Here is an 18,989-nt window from a genome sequence, read left to right as displayed (position 1 = left end):
ATTAGCCAACTTCATGCAATCTCTGAACAAGGTGACCATTTTAGTTCCAACTTGTGCTAAACTGTGTGAGGTTTAAAGCTGTGTTGCTGGGCCCACAATGAACTGGGTTGAGACTGCCCAAATGTATTCCATTTAGAATCTTTTCCACTGGTAGAGAGGGAATGTCCATCGTGCGAGTTCAAGCTAGATTTAAATGCACATCCAAGATTTCAAGAATACAGTGTACTAATGCTGTACACCACTCAGTTCCCACAAGTATAATTTTTTTTAAACAGTAACCTAATGACACAAATGACTCTGATGGCGTGTGTATAATCATTGGTTTTGAGTCAGTGGTAGGTTCAGCATTTGGCTTCTGCATGGAAAAACAATCACCCCTACCCTGAAACAAGCATTAGATGATACTATACACAAATGGTATGCATTTGACTAAGAAATGATTTATTGAGTATAATATGGTTATATTTTTATTAAACATATCACAAGATTCCATAATCTTAAGAAAATATTTCATCCCTGAATGGAAATATAGTCAAACACTGTCAATTTCAGTACAGTAAGAACTAGAATTGATCATAAACTTAATTTTGGAAAGTTACATATACATTATTATAACCAGGATCCCAAAATGTTTGCATTTGTAGCTATTTAAGTCCAACTAATTGTTGAGGTACAATAATCAAGTCATTTAGAGAACCATTCTTATGAGTAAAAGGGTACATTGAGTTGTTAATATTATCCTAATCAAATATAAATCTTATACTGCATTAAGAATGAAAAGCAAAATGTAGGACATTGGTGCCCATTTAAGAGTAACAAGAACTTTTATAGCACACCATGTATAAAAAGATGTATGAGATTATTATGCGAAGCAGAAAGGTAGACATTGAGCCGCAAAGGGAGGAAAATTAGGAAGGAGGGAGGCTGTAGATGCAGTCAAAGAAAGGGTTTTTTAAGGAGGCTCTGGAGGGAGGGAGGTAGGAAAACAAAGTAGTTTTTGGAGAAAATACCCGAGGGTAAGGGCATAGTGCCTGAAAGATTGGCCTCCAATCCTAGAGCAGGGAGTATTAATCTGATGTCAGAGGACAGAAGATGTGAAGGCTAGAACAGATCACTCACATAGAGTGGAGTGATGCCATTGAGGAATTTTATGGGGACAAAGTTCTGGGGCACAGGGAGTCAGTAGGGATAGATTATCAACTTACCACCATTGTGGATCAATGAGTATGAAAATCAGGTGATTTCTATAACAGCTGCTTGATCTACAACGCTGGTTTTATGCCCAGGTGTAAGTTGTAATCCACCCAGTAGAGTTTTACAAGTACAGGAATGATGGGTATGCGGGGCTAAGTCCGAGAGAGGATGTTATTGAAGAGTTATAGATTAGCTGACGCTTGTGAAAAATGCAGCTAGAGAGACCAGTGAGGAAAATATTGAAGACGCAATTCTCTATGGATGAAGGTTTAAATGAAGGCTTCAGCAATGTTGAGGTAAGAGATATAGACATCACTGGGCGAGGTGGAAGAATGCAGTCTTATCGGTGGACTGGATGTGGGTAAAAAGCTCAACTTGGGTTGAACAGAATACTGAGGTTGCTGAAAGGACATTGATGAGGTAGGGCCAGACACAGGAGACAAGAAGAATGGTTTTGGTTTTAACAAGTTCAACCTCCTTTGCACAAGCACTAAATTTGGTGCTAATTTGATCCTAGCATGTGGTGTTTACACTATCGTTCAAAACCATACACTTGCTCCACCAATGCTATCCAGGATGTTCAACATATTGAAATTAAATCTTTGTGCAATAGCAGCACCTTTGCACAGTTCCAGTGGGGATATGGGAGTCATCAACTGGGGAAAAAATGAAAGATCAGGAATATCTCTATTTAAAAATGGAAAAGAGAAAGAAAAAATTGTTGCCTTTGATTCCTGTCATGAATGGGAGCAGCATAAATCCACATATTGCTTTAGTTTTTATTTCAATTTTTCAACTATTGTATTCCTCTAATATCAGCTCTCAACTGCTATTGGAGAAACAGTCTTTATGCATTTGGGAAATTTCTTTGAAGTCTGGGCAAAATGTTCGGATCCACCTCTTTACCAACCATCTTCATCAAAGCAAATGTAACCTATCCAGTACTAGTACTAACATGGAGATGTACTTCATCTTTTCCCAAAACAAACTCCTCATTCACTCCTGCATAGAGTCCAAATATATGACAGCACTGGCATAAACGTCACTTGTATTGTTGCAGCAAGATAGATCTGTTGACAAATGTGTGAAGTTTGTTCTGCTTTTCTGATGGTTACCTTCCAGTCTTAGTGGTTCCATTAAAGTGATGTTCATGCAGAAGATGGAGTTAGTGTCTTTTATACAGCATTTGGATCTATTGCTGTATCCTTAGCTAACAGGTAGTCTGCTGCAAATGTTGGTAAGTAAGTCATGGGAATCCACAGCAGCTTTGCATCAATGCCTGCACTGTATCGTGTCCGAGGGTACTTGGCTGTCAGAGCGTGTTCCATACACCACACCACCTGGGAAAGGTCTGTACTTGACAACTTTTTCACTAATTTTTCCTGTTTGGTGTCTGCTGTGGATGTCCCAAGAAAAATGTTAGAGAGGTAGATTGCAATAAAATACATATAAAAAGAAACTGTAAATGCCAGAAATCTGAAGTAAAAATAGAAAAGGCTGTAAACACACAGGAGGTCCATCAGCATCTATAATGAGAAAAGACACGTTAACATTTCTGGTGTAGAATTCCATCACAACAAAATGAGTTAAATGAACCCTCTAATGAAACTAAACAAAAAAAAAAGGGTGGGTGGTTGGGGGTGGGGGGAAGAGAGATAAATGATACCAATACCCAAACTATCTTCTTTTTAAAAAAAAAGTTGGAGTGAAAACTAGTGGAGTTCATTCAGTTGGTCTATTACAAGGTATTTAAATAATAAAGAATGGAAGTAACTAAATAAGGTAATGAAATAAAACAGAAAATGTGGAAACTTCCAGTGGACTTGCCGACAACCAAAATGAGAAAGACACCACAGGGGCCGACCCCTTGCTAGTACTGTGTCTGACAGAACTCCACAAACCTGCAATGCCAATCTGCCTCCCACTTGGACTGCACTGGGACCCCAGCCCACATGGGGGAAATAGCTATGGTCTGAAGTTGCTAAAATCAATGTTTACACCAGAGGGTTGCAGGGTGCTCAGGAAAAGGTGAGATACTTTCTGTGTTTGGTCTCCCCAGTGTAGAGGAGACCGCAAAGTATGCAGAAAAATTAGATTGGAGGAAGCACATATATATTGCTGTCTCACATGGAAGGAGTTTGGGGTCTTTACTGGGGTTTCCAACCCTCCAGGTGTTTTCCTGGACTCTCCAGGAATGAAAGATTTATCACCTGGACACTACTGCAAGCAACCCAGGAGAAAAACCATAGCGGTATTAAAAGAAAACTGTGTGTTTTTCTCCTTTATTAGTTATTCGAATACTGGAGATGGGGAAAAGGCTGTTTGACTGGGTGGGGTGGTTGGAAGTCATGTAATGAAACCTGCAGGAATACATCCAACAAGAATTGGCAACCCTAAGGGGGTGAAATTGGGTTGCTTTGTGCCTCTCATTAGTGCTCCCGGGGGGCGCTAACGGGGTGCAAATGCCCGAGCGCCCGGGTGCGGCACTGCTGACGCCTCCCGCAAAATTCAGCTGCACTGGCAATGATGCGCCCCGGCCGCAAACTTCCCTTGCGCCCCCTGAACTATCTCCGGGCGATGGGACCGACAGGATCAGGGGGCGGTTTTGCAGCGGCTGTAGCGTGCGGCGGCGCTACTTAAATGGCAGGTGTCGGCCGGCCATTTTAATTTTGGCTGACTGCCAGAATCTGCCCATCTTTGGCATTTCTACGCGGGGTGCCGGCCGCAATCGCTCAAGAGGGGTGCCAGGCTGCTTCCACGGTACCCCGCTCCCTGGTGGTCCGGCAGGGCCCCGGTGCACGCAGCGCTAGGCCCCTCCCCTTTAATCAGGGGAAGAGGCCTGCAATGACGTGGCGCTACGTGCTGCACGTGGCACTGCGACATTGAGTAGTAGCACCCCAAGAAGGAGGTGGAGCGCTTTTCAGTAGCGCTGCACCTCCTTCTTGGGGCACTACCACTGAATTTACGGAGGAGGGGTGCTAATTTTTTCAGGGCGCTTGACGTTAGTGGCCCAAAATGGGTGCTACCCAATTTTTCCCCCCAAGTCTTTACTGCTTCTGGCCTTAGTGAACCCAGTCAGTTTTACATTTGGCTTACAGCTGACTGCATGAGACCTGCACTTTGGGAACTGGCAGCAGTAGTGCACAATGTAAAAGCAGTTTAATTTTGCTGGTTCGCTTAGCTATTTTCAGTGTCTTTTGTTGTTTTGATGTCTTCCAATTGCTTCACTGAGATGATCTCCACCAGAGTCTCACCTCTTTCCAGCTTTTCTAAAAACTTGTTTGGGCATTCTACCAATTATCTCTCATCTTTCCCTTTCCCCTGCTCCCTTCATTTTGCTCAGTTCAATTTAAAGGAATCACATATTTTCCAGTTTTGATGAAGGGTTTACACCCGGAATGTTAATCTGTCTTTTCTCTTTACAGATGCTGATGGGCCTACTATAGATCCACAATACTTGAATTAAAACTGCAGCTGCCCTTTTTTATTGGCCTACATGAGCTAAAACACATAGGGGGAAAAATTCAGTATCGCCCAATTTCAGTATCGCTAATTATTGCCTCCGACGACAAACTTGGCTTTTATCGCCCCTGGAGGTGATTGGAGCGCTAAATCAGGCGCTTCACACCTGTCTTAAGGCGTAAAGGCCGAGGAGCGAGGCGCTAGCTCAGAGCGCTGGTGAAGCAAGGAAGGGTAAATCAAAATGAGCCTGCAAAGTGCTGCTCAGTACCCAAAACTCCTTCACACAGCGTTGAATCTCTCCAGAAGTCTCTCTCTCTCTCTCTCAGAATGCGTGGTGCAAAAATGTCACCAACAAAAAAAGGCAGGAAGCGGTCACCTTTAAATTGCGCTCCCCCAGTCCCTTCCTGACTACAAAACGCTCCCCTCAACCTGTCGCTGCTAGCGGCAGGTGGTGCCACTCAATATCTGGTCCGGGGCACTACCGGGGCGTTGCGCACTCGACTGATGTCATGATCTGCCGGCGCAAGAGATTGTGGCGGTAGTGTTTAGCGCTGCCGCAAAATGTCGTTAATTTCGCGAGCGGTGCAAATATCGCCACGCCTGGGCGCTAATTGCTTTGCACCCCATTAGCGCCCTCTTAAGGCGCTAACGGGAGGCGCAAACAACTGAATTTTTCCACCATAGTCCAAAAGAGTCAGGCCTCCTTTTACAATCCAATGGGCGAGGCTCCCTCAAGCTAATCTTTACACAAACAGAGGCGCCAATGTAAAATAATGTAATTGTTTGTTACATGAGCTAAGGAAATGCAATACTTATACATGTTGTGAGAGACTTGGACTGATTACACAATACTGTACTGCAAACAGTAATAACTTTTTAAGCTTATTATCTAAGTACTAAATGAGACAGAGATTGATTGCTGCTTCTAAGTTAGCAATGACCAAACTACCTTTAAAAGTTATAGGAATCTATGAAGTTTTTCATAGTAATTTAGCTTTCAAAGAGCTTTTAATCAATTCAGGATTTATGTTTGTTAAATATGGTTATAGGCATTTCAGACAAATGAGCAATATCCTGTTTTATGGCACACACTGAGGCATTGCCATTACTCTGTCCAAATAATCTCTTTTATTCACTAGTTTAACAGAAGTATTCAATTATTTATTTTAAATGGGCTATCTATCAAAGCCATTAAAATAGCAACAGTAAATGTTTGTATGCTAATATTCACAGTGTAATTCCTCAGGCTGAAGGTTCCTCAGAAAAGGTGAAAAGTGTAGTGTATTTCTTACATTGTATTAAATAATCTTCTCCATACTGCTTTTTCACGTCAGGTGGGAGGTTGTCCCAGAGGCCTTTCTTTTCATGACGCTGTAAGCTGCAATCAGTCAATTTGGTTTCAAAAATCCCAGGTTCGATACAAGAAACCTTTATTCCAAAGCTCTTCATATCACGCCTGAGCAAAGAACAGATTTTGCATACAGATGAGAACAGAAAGAAAGAGTCGGTTCTGTTGTACAACTCTTCCGAGGTAGAAAATATAATTTTTAGTCATCAATAAATTTCTGGTACAATAACATTATTTCTCACTCAGTACTTTGAACAAAGGTGGGAGTGGTGGAGATTGCAGGGTGTTCCCACCCAAATGCAATCTGACCCTACTTCATAGACAGCACAAGGAACAGCGAGAGACGTGATTATATGGGATCACATCTGATGCTCTTGTTGATCCCAAGGCAGGTGAAACCAACAAGTTTGGGGCAAATAACTATAAACTAAGTAAAGAATGATCACTTGGATGATTGTGCTGCAGTGCCCAGGGAATCGTACCACAGTATTAGTCAAGAAAAAATTGGAAAGAAACGAGGGGGGAATTGAGGGTACATTTTAATCTCACCTAACTACTCCCTTAAATTCTGATCTGAGCCTAGAAATTCTGATCTGAGCCTAGCAGGCAAAGGAACATAATACAGATGTATTAAGCATCTGCGTGCTAATATCACAAACAATTTTTTAGGTATTATACTGATAAAAAGAAATTAATGATTAGTGTCCACGATATCTATTTAGTTATCATTGTTCTATAATGATTCATTGAAATTCCAAAATCTTTGAAGGATATTGACAAATATGACTATATTCAAGATTGTAATGGATAGATTTTTAGGCACTGAGTGAATGAAGGGATATAGGGATAGGGCGGGAAAGTGGAGTTGATGTGGAACTTCAACCATGATCTTATTAAATGGTGGAGCAGGCTCAAGGGGCCGTATGGCCTACTCCTGCTCCTATTTCTTATGTTCTTATGTTCAATATACACCCATAACATTTTTGTATTGTTGTAAATAGGCAGTATATCTGCACCTTATTCTACATATATTTAATGTTTATTTTCATGCTGAAAACACAGCGTCAGTTTCCACATGTACGCTGACGACACCCAGCTCTACCTCATTACCACTTCTCTCAACCCCTCCACGGTCTCTAAATTGTCAGACTGGTTGTCCGACATCCAGTTCTGGATGAGAAGAAATTTTCTCCAATTAAATATTGGGAAGACCGAAGCCATTGTTTTCGGTCCCCGCCACCAACTCTGTTCCCTAGCCACTGACTCCATCCCTCTCCCTAACATCTGTCTGAGGCTGAACCACACTGTTCGCAACCTTGGTGTCATATTTGACCCTGAAATGAGCTTCCGACCACATATCTGCAGCATAACTAAGAACGCCTATTTCCACCTCCGTAACATCACCCGTCTCCGCCCTCGCCTCAGCTCATCCGCTGCTGAAACCCTCATCCATGCCTTTGTTACCTCTAGACTTGACTATTCCAATGCACTCCTGGCTGGCCTCCCACATTCTACCCTACATAAATGTGAGGTTATCCAAAACTCGGCTGCCCGTGTCATAACTCGCATCAAGTCCCGTTCACCCATCACCCCTGTGCTCGCTGACCTACATTGGCTCCCGGTTAAGCAACGCCTCGATTTCAAAAATTCTCATCCTTGTTTTGAAATCCCTCCATGACCTCGCCCTCCTTATCTCTGTAATCTCCTTCAGCCCCACAACCCTCCGAGATATCTGCGCTCCTCTAATTCTGCCTTCTTGAGCATCCCTGATTATAATTGCTCAATCATTGGTAGCCGTGCCTTTTGTTGCCTAGGCCCTAAGCTCTGGAATTCCCTGCCTAAACCTCTCTGCCTCTCTACTTCTCTTTCCTCCTTTAAGATGCTCCTGAAAACCCACCTCTTTGACCAAGCTTTTGGTCACCTGCCCTAATTTCTCCTTATGTGGCTCGGTGCCAAAATTTTTGTCTTCTAATACTCCTGTGCAGCACCTTGGGACCTTTTACTACGTTAAAGGTGCTATATAAATACAAGTTGTTGTTGTTGTTGCACTCTAGTTTAAATGCCTTATAAACTGATGATGCCCTCACCTTAAACTGTCATTGAAAGCTTCCATTCCAAACTTGGATGGAAAGTATCCTCCGCCACCCAGAGCTAATCGACCAAGCACACTGCTTACGTTCACTATTCTTCCTCTGGCTTTTTTAATCAGAGGCAGCAATTTTAATGTCACTTCGATAGGTCCTAATAAGTTAACTTCAATAGGTCTTCTGAAATGTTCAATTCTTAACCAGTCCGTGGGACAGAGTATTCCAGCTATTCCAGCATTGTTTATCAAGCCCCAAAGACCTGCAGGAACAAATTAGGATAATTGTATACATACATATATATACATAACTTACATTTATAGAACACCTTTAACATAGAAAAATGTCCCCAGGTGCGTCACAAAGACATTAAGGAAAATTAATATTTATAGTTTAATTTATAGTTTATGCCCACGAATAAAACACTTAGGGCGTGAAATTCGGCACTTTAGTGCCGGCTGTTGAGGCCGGTTTCGGCAAAAAAATGGCAGCCGTCTCGCTTCTGCCCACTGTCAGGTCGGTAGCGCGGCCGTCGCCTGTGTTCCCCAGAAGAATGCTAATGAATCAGATCATGGTGTCAATTTGATGCACGACCTGCTATTTTGGACATCGCCGCTCGACTGCAAACCCTCTCCAAATCACGCACAGCTGAACATGTGTTCAGCTACATGAAGGACCCCCCACCAGAAGTATTTGATGGGGTCATCAATAACTTGCAGGTGACTTGCTTTTTGATTTCTACTGGCTCTGTAAAAGTTTGTGCAATAGTTTGTAGCTTTCTACAATTGTTTAAAAAGTTGGTGAGGTGACAGTGAGTGGTGCTGCAAGTGGAGAAGGCCTTGCTTCTCATTTAAAGGGTTCTGCTCAGATCACTTGCTCGCAGTCATGGGGACCCTACTTGCAGTCCCCCTCGTGCTGGAGCATGACAGGGAGATGGAGCAGAGGCAGCATAGACAAGCTGCATGCTGAGGGGGAGGAGGAGGGACAGGAGTCCTTACACACCTACGGTCTTCCGAGAGCAATTCTCCTATCTGCACTTAAACCAGGAGTAGTATATTCGGAAGCTCCGCTTCACCAAGGAGGTGGTCACAGATCTCTGCCACTTCTTGGAACCAGACCTGCAGCCTCAGAGCAGGGCGACGATGGCTCTGCCAGTGGCCCTCAAGGTCACCGTGGCCCTCAATTATTTTGCCACTGGAACCTTCCAGTCTGTGAGTGTCTCATCAGAATAGAAAACTAGTATCAGTAATGGTGACCATGAATCTATTGGATTGTCGTAAAAACCCATTTGGTTCACTAATGTCCTTACCTGGTCTGGCCTATATGTGATGCCAGACCCACAGTGGTTGATTCTTATCCGCCCTCTGAAATGACCTAGCAAGCCACTCAAAATCGCTACGAAAAACAATAAGAATAAAACCAGATGAACCACCTGGCATCGAGCTAGACACTGGCTTTGGACACGACAATGGCACACCCAGCCCAGTCGACCCTGCAAAGTCCTCCTCACTAACATCTGGGAACTTGTGCCAAAACTGGGAGTGCTGTCCCACAGATTAGTCAAGCAGCAGCCTAACATAGTCATACTCACAGAATCATACCTTTCAGCCAATGTCCCAAACTCCTCCATCACCATCCCTGGGTATGTCCTGTCCCAGCGACAGGACAGACCCACCAGAGGTGGTGGCGGTGCAGTGGTATACAGTCAGGAGGGAGTGGCCCTGGGAGTCCTCAACATTGACTCCGGACCCCATGAAGTCTTATTGCTTCAGGTCAAGCATGGGCAAGGAAACCTCCAGCTGATTACTACCTACTGCCCTCCCTCAGCTGATGAATCAGTACTCCTCCATGTTGAACACCACTTGGAAGAAGCACTGAAGGTAGCAAGGGCACAGAATGTACTCTGGGTGGGGGACTTCAATGTCCATGACCAAGTGTGGCTCGGAAGCACCACTACAGACCGAGTTGGCCGAGTCCTAAAATGACATAGCTGCCAGACTGGGACTGCGACAGGAGGTGAGAGAAGCAACATGAGGGAAAGACCTACTTGACCTCATCCTCGCCTATCTACCTGTCGCAGATGCATCTGCCCATGACAGTATTGGTAGCAGTGACCACCACATAGTCCTTGTGGAGACAAAATCAAGTTTTCACACTGAGAACACCCTCCATTGTGTTGTGTGGCACTACCACCATGCTAAATGGGTTAGATTCAGAACAGATCTAGCAGCTCAAAACTGGGCATCCATGAGGCATTGTGGGCCATCAGTAGCAGCAGATTTGTATTCCACCACAATCTGTAACCTCATGGCCCAGCATATCCCTCACTCTACCATTACCATCAAGCCAGGGGACCAACCCTGGTTCAATGAGGAGTGTAGAAGAGCATGCCAGGAGCAGCACAAGGCATACCTAAAAATGAGGTGCCAAGCTGGGGAAGCTGCAACACAGGACTACATGAATGCTAAACAGCGGAAGCAGCATGCTATAGACAGAGCTAAGCGATCCCACAATCAACAGATCAGATCAAAGCTCTGCAGTCCTGTCACATCCAGTCGTGAATGGTGGTGGACAATTAAACAACTAACGGAAGGAGGAGGCTCCATGAATACCCCTATCCTCAAAGATGGTGGAGCCCAGCACGCAAGTGCAAAAGACAAGGCTGAAGCCTTTGCAACCAACTTCAGCCAGAAGTGCCGAGTGGATGATCCATATTGGCCTCCTCCCGAGGTCCCCACCATCACAGAAGCCAGTCTTCAACCAATTCGATTCACTCCACGTGATATCAAGAAACGGCTGAGCGCACTGGATACAGCAAAGGCTATGAGCCCCGACAACATCCCGGCTATCTTGCTGAAGACCTGTGCTCCAGAACTAGCCGCACCTCTAGCCAAGCTGTTCCAGTACAGCTACAACTCTGGCATTTACCCAACAACATAGAAAACTGCCCAGGTATGTCCTGTCCACAAAAAGCAGGACAAACCCAATCTGGCCAATTACCGCCCCATCAGTCTACTCTCAATCATCAGTAAAGTGATGGAAGGTGTCGTCGACAGTGCTATCAAGTAGCACTTTCTCACCAATAACCCGCTCAGCGACGCTCAGTTTGGGTTCCGCCAGAACCACTCAGCTCCAGACCACATTGCAGCCTTGGTCCAAACATGGACAAAAGAGCTGAATTCCAGAGGTGAGGTGAGAGTGACTGCCCTTGACATCAAGGCAGCATTTGACCGAGTGTGACATCAAGGAGCCCCAGTAAAACTGAAGTCAATGGGAATCAGGGGGAAAAATCTCCACTGGCTGGAGTCATACCTAGCACAAAGGAAGATGGTTGTGGTGGTTGGAGGCCAATCATCTCAGCTCCAGGACATCGCTGCAGGAGTTTCTCAGGGCAGTGTCCTAGGCCCAACCGTCTTCACCTGCTTCATCAATGACCTTCCCTCCATCATAAGGTCAGAAGTGGGGATGTTTGCTGATGATTGTACAGTGTTCAGTTCCATGTGCAACTCCTCAGATAATGAAATAGTCCTGGACGACATTCAGGCTTGGGCTGATAAGTGGCAAGTAACATTCGTGCCACACAAGTGCCAGGCAATGACTTTCTCCAACAAGTGAGAGGCTAACCACCGCCCCATGACATTCAACATCATTACCATCGCTGAAATCCCACCATCAATATCCTGGGGGGTCATCATTGACCAGAAACTTAACTGGACCAGCCATACTTTGGCTACAAAGCAGGTCAGAGGCTGGGTATTCTGCAATGAGTATCTCACCTCCTGACTCGCCAAAGCCTTTCCACCATCTACAAGGCACAAGTCAGGAGTGTGATGGAATACTCTCCACTTGCCTGGATGAGTGCAGCTCCAACAACACTCAAGAAGCTCGACACAATCCAGTACAAAGCAGCCCGCTTGATTGGCACCCCATCCACCACCTTAAACATTCACTCCCTCCACCACCGGTGTACCATGGCTGCAGTGTGTACCATCTACAAGATGCACTGCAGCAACTCGCCAAGGCTTCTTTGACAGCACCTCCCAGACCCACGACCTCTACCACCTAGAAGGACAAGGACAGAAGGCGCATGGGAACACCATCACCTCCAAGTTCCACTCGAAGTCACACACCATCCTGATTTGGAAATATATCGCCGTCCCTTCATCGTCGCTGGGTCAAAATCCTGGAACTCTCTCCCTAACAGCACTGTGGGAGTACCTTCACTACATGGACTGCAGCGGTTCAAGAAGGTGGTTCACCACCACCTTCTCAAGGGCAACTTGGGATGGGCAATAAATGCTGGCCTTTCCAGTGACGACCACATCCCAGGAATGAATAAAAAAATGTGGGGTGGGTTCAGCCATGGCTGCAGGCCCATCATTGGGAGGTGCTCCAAAGGAGCCATGGCAACTTCTTCATTTGAAAGGTACTAAATAAAACAATTAAAATATGTTTTTAAAAAATGTAAATAACCTTAAAGAAGATTCTGGAGGAAGCTGGAAGAGGTTAGTGGCCTCATTTGAGTAAGCCTTAGGCAGGAGGTGCTGTCAAGTATAATGTTAATTACCTTGGGGATGAAAATTTGGAGCAAGGAGAACTTAATCAAATGTAAGTATATAGTAATTATAGACATGTATAGTTTAGGCATGACAGGCAGGTGTGACAGAAATGGGTGATGGGAATAGGCATGACAGGAAAGTGTTACAGAACGTAAATGGGACACTTACAGGAAGTGTGCACATATTCAAGACTCTTAAAATATTGTGTTTTCTTCTAATTATCCTCCAATTAATTCATTTTAAAAAATAAATTGTAACATCCAGCACATATTATATTATACTAAATATGTATGAAAAATAGCTGTATATATTAATTTTTAAAAATCTTATTATTAAGTAGCCATGGGAATCTTTGCATTACACTTACCCCGGTTTCCCACTTCCACCTTGATCTGGTCAGTTGCATTCTTGATGCTATCTGATTTTGTAATATCCAACGGGATTGTTTTCAACCTGCTTGAGGTCTCCTTCTTTAAGTCTTGAGCCCCTTCCTCAGTCAGGCACCCAGCAAGAACCCGAAATCCGCCTATATCAAGGACTTTTGCAGCCAGATTTCCAAAGCCAGTGTCACACCCAGTGATGAACACATACTTGTCTGAGAGTTTTTCAATTTTAAGTTTGTCTCGCTTCCACCAGCACAGAAACCAGATTAACAAGAAGCACAGAATGTATGCAAACATGTCCCAGTGAATATACGGGGAATGACGAGAAACTGAAAACACAAAAGTGACTTAGAAAATTAGCTTTAAAACCAGGAACAACACTAACACTGTGCATAATAAAAAAAAGCATTTTGTATGATACTCCCAAGTAATTGCCTAATTGGGACTCGATTCTTTTATGATGTTTGTAATCCATTCTAATATATTCAAATGCAATCAATAGAATTTACTGGCAATGTAAATGAATCTTCCAATCATTTATTATTCAATTTCGTGTTATACCATAAATGATTCTTGTAGAGTACAGCACTTGCAGAGTTCAGTAAGTAGAACCACGGACTCTGCTGACCTGTGTTATCTTGTTCAAAATGGCAGCTGGATGACATGCTGATCTCTTGCAACCACTTACTATGATTCCCACTGCTGGGGAAAACTAAGACTAAAATTAGAAATTGTTTATTGTATTGTACAAAAAATCTGTTTCACTGTCGTTAGATGCTGATTCAAATATTCACGTATTTTAAAATTCAATTATTTCAGGGTTATGGATCCAAATTCTGCACATTGTACAGCTGGATCAATGAGCTTTTCTACTGGTTAAGTGACCCATTAGATACTTACGAGTGCTAAAGGATCACTATTACAGGCACATGGTGATGGACTGATAGTTTTCCATTCCCATCAACAAAATTGCATTCACAGGAAATGTGTTCTTCAAAATGCTGTGTTCCCACGGTTTTGTTAACAGGATGTAAATTGTGAAGATAAGTTGGCAATTCTCCTTTTTCTGAATGCAGGCAAATATAGCATTTACTTCCCTCTCAAAGAACTCCCATAGATTAATTAGATTGAACCTTTTCTTCTAACAATGCCATGTGGGTATGCTGGAGGACATGCACAATGGTGTGTGATTAGAAAAACTGGATAAGAGCCCAGCAAAATTATTAGGGGCAGTGTGATATCCGAGTGGTAAGGTCAGAAACTGAGAGAAGCGAGTTATTAGGAACAAAACCCAACTGTTTATTTACCCGGTGTAGCAGAGAAACATCTCTTACAGGCTGCAAGCAAAACATACAATTCTTACTGCACGATGGCAAGATGGAGGATCAGCCTCTGAGTCATACCCATAATGCAATGCCACATTGCCGTATAAACTGGTGTACCAGGACATTGACTCCATGACCCATTACCTTAAATACTGGTGAATATGAACACTTAATCTTTGGCTCCATCTGGTGGATAACTTAAACATTACATCCCAGCTACACAGATTTATGGTTCTGGGTTTGAATTAATGTTTAAACTACCCCTCCCCCACTACCAATGAGGGTTTGAGGGATTACAAAAACAACACTGTGACTGTTATACGAAGTGGCGAAGCAGAATTGATCACCCATGCTCAGTGCGTATGCTGAGTTTGCTGGTCACAAAAGTCAATGTGAAAGTGGAAGTTTTGCACTGCATTTCACAAGAACAATTCTAAGGCCTAGAAATTGGGTATAGCCCCGCTTGAGGCGTTAGAACTGGCGATGCGCAAAGTTTATAGCCAGACGAAACTTATCGCCGCCTGGCGCGATATTGGGTTGCATCGCCCCCAAAGGGGATTGAGGCGCTAAATCAGCCGTTGCACGGTGCTCTTAAGGCGCAAAAGGTCAGGCACTACTCAATTTCGACGCGGACGGGCGCAGCGCAGGTGAACTCAATTACGGGAAAGCACGAGACCTCCAGGCGCCGGCCGGCTCTTAAAGGGGTGGGTCAGTCAGCCTGAGCTTCAACACCCAACGCCCTGTAGGCCTCAGATTCGGCGCTCGCCCTTGTCTGGTGGTACAAACTTGTTCATCATGGAGAAGGTTAGGCAGAGAGCAGAGCGCTTCAGCGCTCAGGCTCTGGACCACTTGGTGGCTGCAGTTGAACACCGTCGAGAGGTCCTGTATCCGGATAATGGCAAGAGGCCGAATCAGAAGGCTTATTGACGATCTTGGAGGGAGGTTGCTGTGAGGGTCAACTCCAGCAGCATGGCGACCAGGACCCCTGTTCAGTGCAGGAAGAAATTCAACGACCTCACACGGATCGTTAGGGTAAGTGATGGTTTACCAAACTTGTGCTTCCCTCCATCTGCAGCTGACTTCGGGCACCCTGCTGCAATGATGCGCCAATGGCCATCTGTCAGTATGCACCCATGGCCCTTTCTGGGCACACACATGGACAGATGTCTCAAGGCCTCATGTAAGGGCTCGTGCACCATGGGGGGCATGCGATGATGTCTCAAGGCCTGATGTAAGGGCTCTTGCACCATGGGGGGCATGCGATGAGGTCTCAAGGCATCGTGTAACAGAACCTCCCCTCTTTCCCCTGCAGTCCAAGCTGGCGATAATTCGAAAGGAGCAGCGTCGAACCGGTGGCGGACCTGCACAAGTGGTCACTCTCACGGATCTGGAGGAGAGAGTGCACCAGATACTTGGAGGACGTCTGTCTGGTCCTGTGACCACTGCATCTGCCGACCCCATTACCGACAGCGAGGGTAAGACTCTCAGCTTTTTCACCTGTTGCCTTCCACTTGGTCCCCCCGCCAGCATGCATCCTCAGTGTGCAGCCATGTCAGAGCCTTGCCGCAATCTGGCATGCCTTTCAGCAAAGCTGTCCTTTTGCTAAAGCCAATCTTCCACCTCCCACTTTCAGATGAAGCAGCACCAACTCGGGCTCAACGTGCTGAAGCTGCCAGTGCCAGTGCCACCGGAGGCGAGGACCAGGAGGAATCCGGACCAGCCGCTGCAGAATCCGGGGAGCTGAGACATCTGCAGACTGGGGATAGTAGTCCCCTGGAGGAGAGGGGGGGTGGCTCTGAGGATGAACCAGTTGCCGGACCAAGCGGCATGCAGCAACGCACGGGGGATAGGCAAGTTCGGCCACCGTCTCCCCGCAGGGCAAGGCAGGTCATCATGACTGCTGCACAGAGTGCAGATGAGGCCCGTCGCCTGGCTGAGATGAGCAAACAGGCCCGGGTCAGACACACGGAGCTGATGGCTGCAGTGGGGAAGATGCCTGAGTCAATAGATTCATTGGCTAGGAGTATGTTGGACTTCGGGGCAACAATGGAGAGGACTCTGCAGGGCTTTGGGGCAACAATGGAGAGGACTCTCCAGGTGTTCGGGGAAACTATGGATAGGTCTATCCAGGGCTTCGGGGCCACAATGGACAGGACTATCCAGGGCTTCGGCCCAACAATGGAGAGGACTGTGCGTGGCTTTGAGTCGGCAATGGAAAGGACTGTTCAGGGCTTCGGACAATCCCTGGAAAGGTCTGTGCAGGGCTTGTCCGAGGCAGTGGAGCGGTCGGCACCTGCCTTGTTCGAAGCCATGGGGAGAACTGTCCAGGCCTTCTCCGAAGCACTGGCACCTGGCACACAGGTCCTCACTGTTGCCACGCAGTCACTTGCTGGGCTCCTCCACAGCCAGATTGACGCAACGCGATCTCTCACTGCAGCCACCCTCTCTGCATCAGATAGGATCACCCCAGGCCCTTCCACTCCCGTACAAGGCCAGGAATCAGTGGAGCATGCAATTGTGGCGGATGAGCCGAGCCGCTCCCCTCAGATAGCTAGTGTGTTGTCCGACCATGGTGCAGGTGTCCTCTCTCGGCAGGAGAGCATTGCATATGCCAGCGCTGGGACGCCTGCATTGCAGCTGCCACCACCTGCAGGCCACACTGCTCCCAGCCATGGTCACAGCAAGCATCCTGCGTCCGCACCCTCCAAGCCCAGAGGTCGGCCAGGCCGTCCCTCAGGGGCTTCTGCGCTTCCAGACAGTCAGGAGGAGTCCCCCAGCCTTGAGCCCGCCACTGGGGTCCAATTACGTGGGAGCAGCAGGGAGGGAAGGGGCCGGGCACAGAAGAGAAGTCGTTCTCCCTGAAGGGGCCAGTTGTAGAGGGAGGTGCTGAGACGTTTGTTTGTCCAAATTCAAGGACACCCTCACCTGCTGTTATATTTGCTGAAGTTTGTTGAGTTTTGCGGCTTGGCCGAACAGTTAACAGTTATTTTGAAAGTTATGGTTTGTGCTCACATTACGTTGTTTAGCTGTAATGAAAGACTTTTGTGTCAATAAACAGAAGTTTCAATGTTGCTTGGTGCATGTGACTACTTTCAGTGATGCTGGCATTCAGAGGCCCTCAAACATCCAAAGTGCGCATGAGTTAAGACTCTCATCATTCCGCCACAGGGGTGTCGACACGAGTCCAGAGCAGCCTCTGACGAATGGACCTTCCACTTTCACCAGCCCTTCCATCTTCCTCCTCCTCCTCCTCCTCCTCCGCCTGCTCTTCCTCCTCCTCCTCCTCCTCCTCATACTCCTCCTCCTCCGCCTGCTTGTGCAGGGTCCGAGGGAAGGTAATGAATTGACGCGTTCGCCTATAAAGGGCATCTGTCACTTGCCGGATGCAACAGCGGACTGCAGCCTGAGCGACAGTCGCATTGTCCCCAATGGCTGACTGAAAGGATCCGTTGCCATAAAAATGGAGGCCATCAGTCAGTTTAGCCATCACGGACAGAGAGGTTCTGCAGCGTTCACGCGGCTGCAGATGCTGACCAAGCAGGTGGCACAGATCAGTAACAATGTCCCTCCAGATTCGGAGCCTTCGCAAACACTGCTCCTCCGACATGTCAAGGCTTGTCACCTGCTGCCTAAAGACCCTCGCAGCATCCCGTCGGATTGGCCGACCTCCATTGCCCCTCCTCATTCTGGCCAATCCCGGCCCTCTCTCCCGCCGTCTCTCTGCCCCTTCACAGTGTTGGGCGATGAGGCCGTCGCCCTCCAAACAAGCTCCCATTCCAATGCCAGTTGGTCAAAAGGCTTTTAGGTGTAGTGCTGCAAGTGCTTCGGACAGGGTTGAAGGTCCCAAGTACTGTAAAGCTCAAATCCCAGAACTCCGCTCCACATTAGCTCGCCAACTCTCTCTAGCAGCGATCGCAATGAGCAGGCCAAGTGGCAGAAGATTCTGCACTAGAGCTGTCCCCTTTAAATAGCGCCGCCCTACTCCGAGAAGGGCCAGTTAGCCCTCCCTCGAACTGTCACTAATAGCGCTGGGCGCTAAGGCTCCGGGCGCCACCCAATATGAGCTCAGGCGCTCCTAAAAGGCGTTGCACACTGAAATGACATCATCAGCTGCTTGCGCTCGCGGGCGCGCGCAAACACTTAGCGCAGGCGCTAAATGTATCGTCAATATCTGAGTTGGCACTATCCTCATAGCGCTCGCCCCAACATAGGGCTTCGCCCCAATTCTAGGTCTCTTTAGGCGCTCAGCGCCGGCGCTACCAACCCAATTTCTAGGCCTAAGAATTTAAAATATAATTTCCCAAATATAATTAGACCAAAAATGAAAGATGCTGAAAGGATAAAATTGTGAAAGTCATAGATTTATATTCAATACAATGATGGAGCAGCACTAGCAAGTTTTTATAAAGATAATTAATAGTTCCTTTCTCAAAGAGTGACAGTGATTCATCTGCACTTCACAATGCACTTAAAGAACCTTGCCACAAACACCAGGACATGGGATTGGGGGAGGAAGGGAATTCTTCCTTTACAGTAAAATGGAAGAATGCCTGTTTTTCTCTGTAATTAATGACCTGCTGACAAAATCACAGAAATGCATGGCTTTGACATATGCTGAGCCCATTGGAGACGGG

At 46.2% G+C, this 18,989-nt stretch overlaps 1 protein-coding gene across 3 annotated transcripts in view; it reads right to left on the bottom strand.

The window, feature by feature from the left end:
* Positions 1-455: 455 nt before the first annotated feature.
* LOC147120483 (dehydrogenase/reductase SDR family member 9-like) overlaps positions 456-18,989 on the bottom strand; it is a 59,329-nt gene continuing 40,795 nt past the window's right edge. The window contains exons 2-5 of one of the 3 annotated variants that reach the window (XM_085986479.1): positions 13,015-13,359; positions 8,092-8,350; positions 5,949-6,112; positions 456-2,587 (exon numbers count right to left, since the gene is read on the bottom strand). In XM_085986479.1, coding sequence (XP_085842605.1) covers positions 2,370-2,587; positions 5,949-6,112; positions 8,092-8,350; positions 13,015-13,327 — 954 coding nt within the window. In that variant the 5' untranslated portion in view covers positions 13,328-13,359 and the 3' untranslated portion in view covers positions 456-2,369. The other 2 variants (XM_085986478.1, XM_085986480.1) reach the window with 2 other exon arrangements.

This window comes from Somniosus microcephalus, chromosome 4 (assembly GCF_052327205.1).
Source record: "Somniosus microcephalus isolate GS21.2 chromosome 4, FLI_Smic_1.0, whole genome shotgun sequence".
NCBI classification, from domain to species: domain Eukaryota; kingdom Metazoa; phylum Chordata; class Chondrichthyes; order Squaliformes; family Somniosidae; genus Somniosus; species Somniosus microcephalus.
This window is presented reverse-complemented; position numbering and strand designations above follow the sequence as displayed.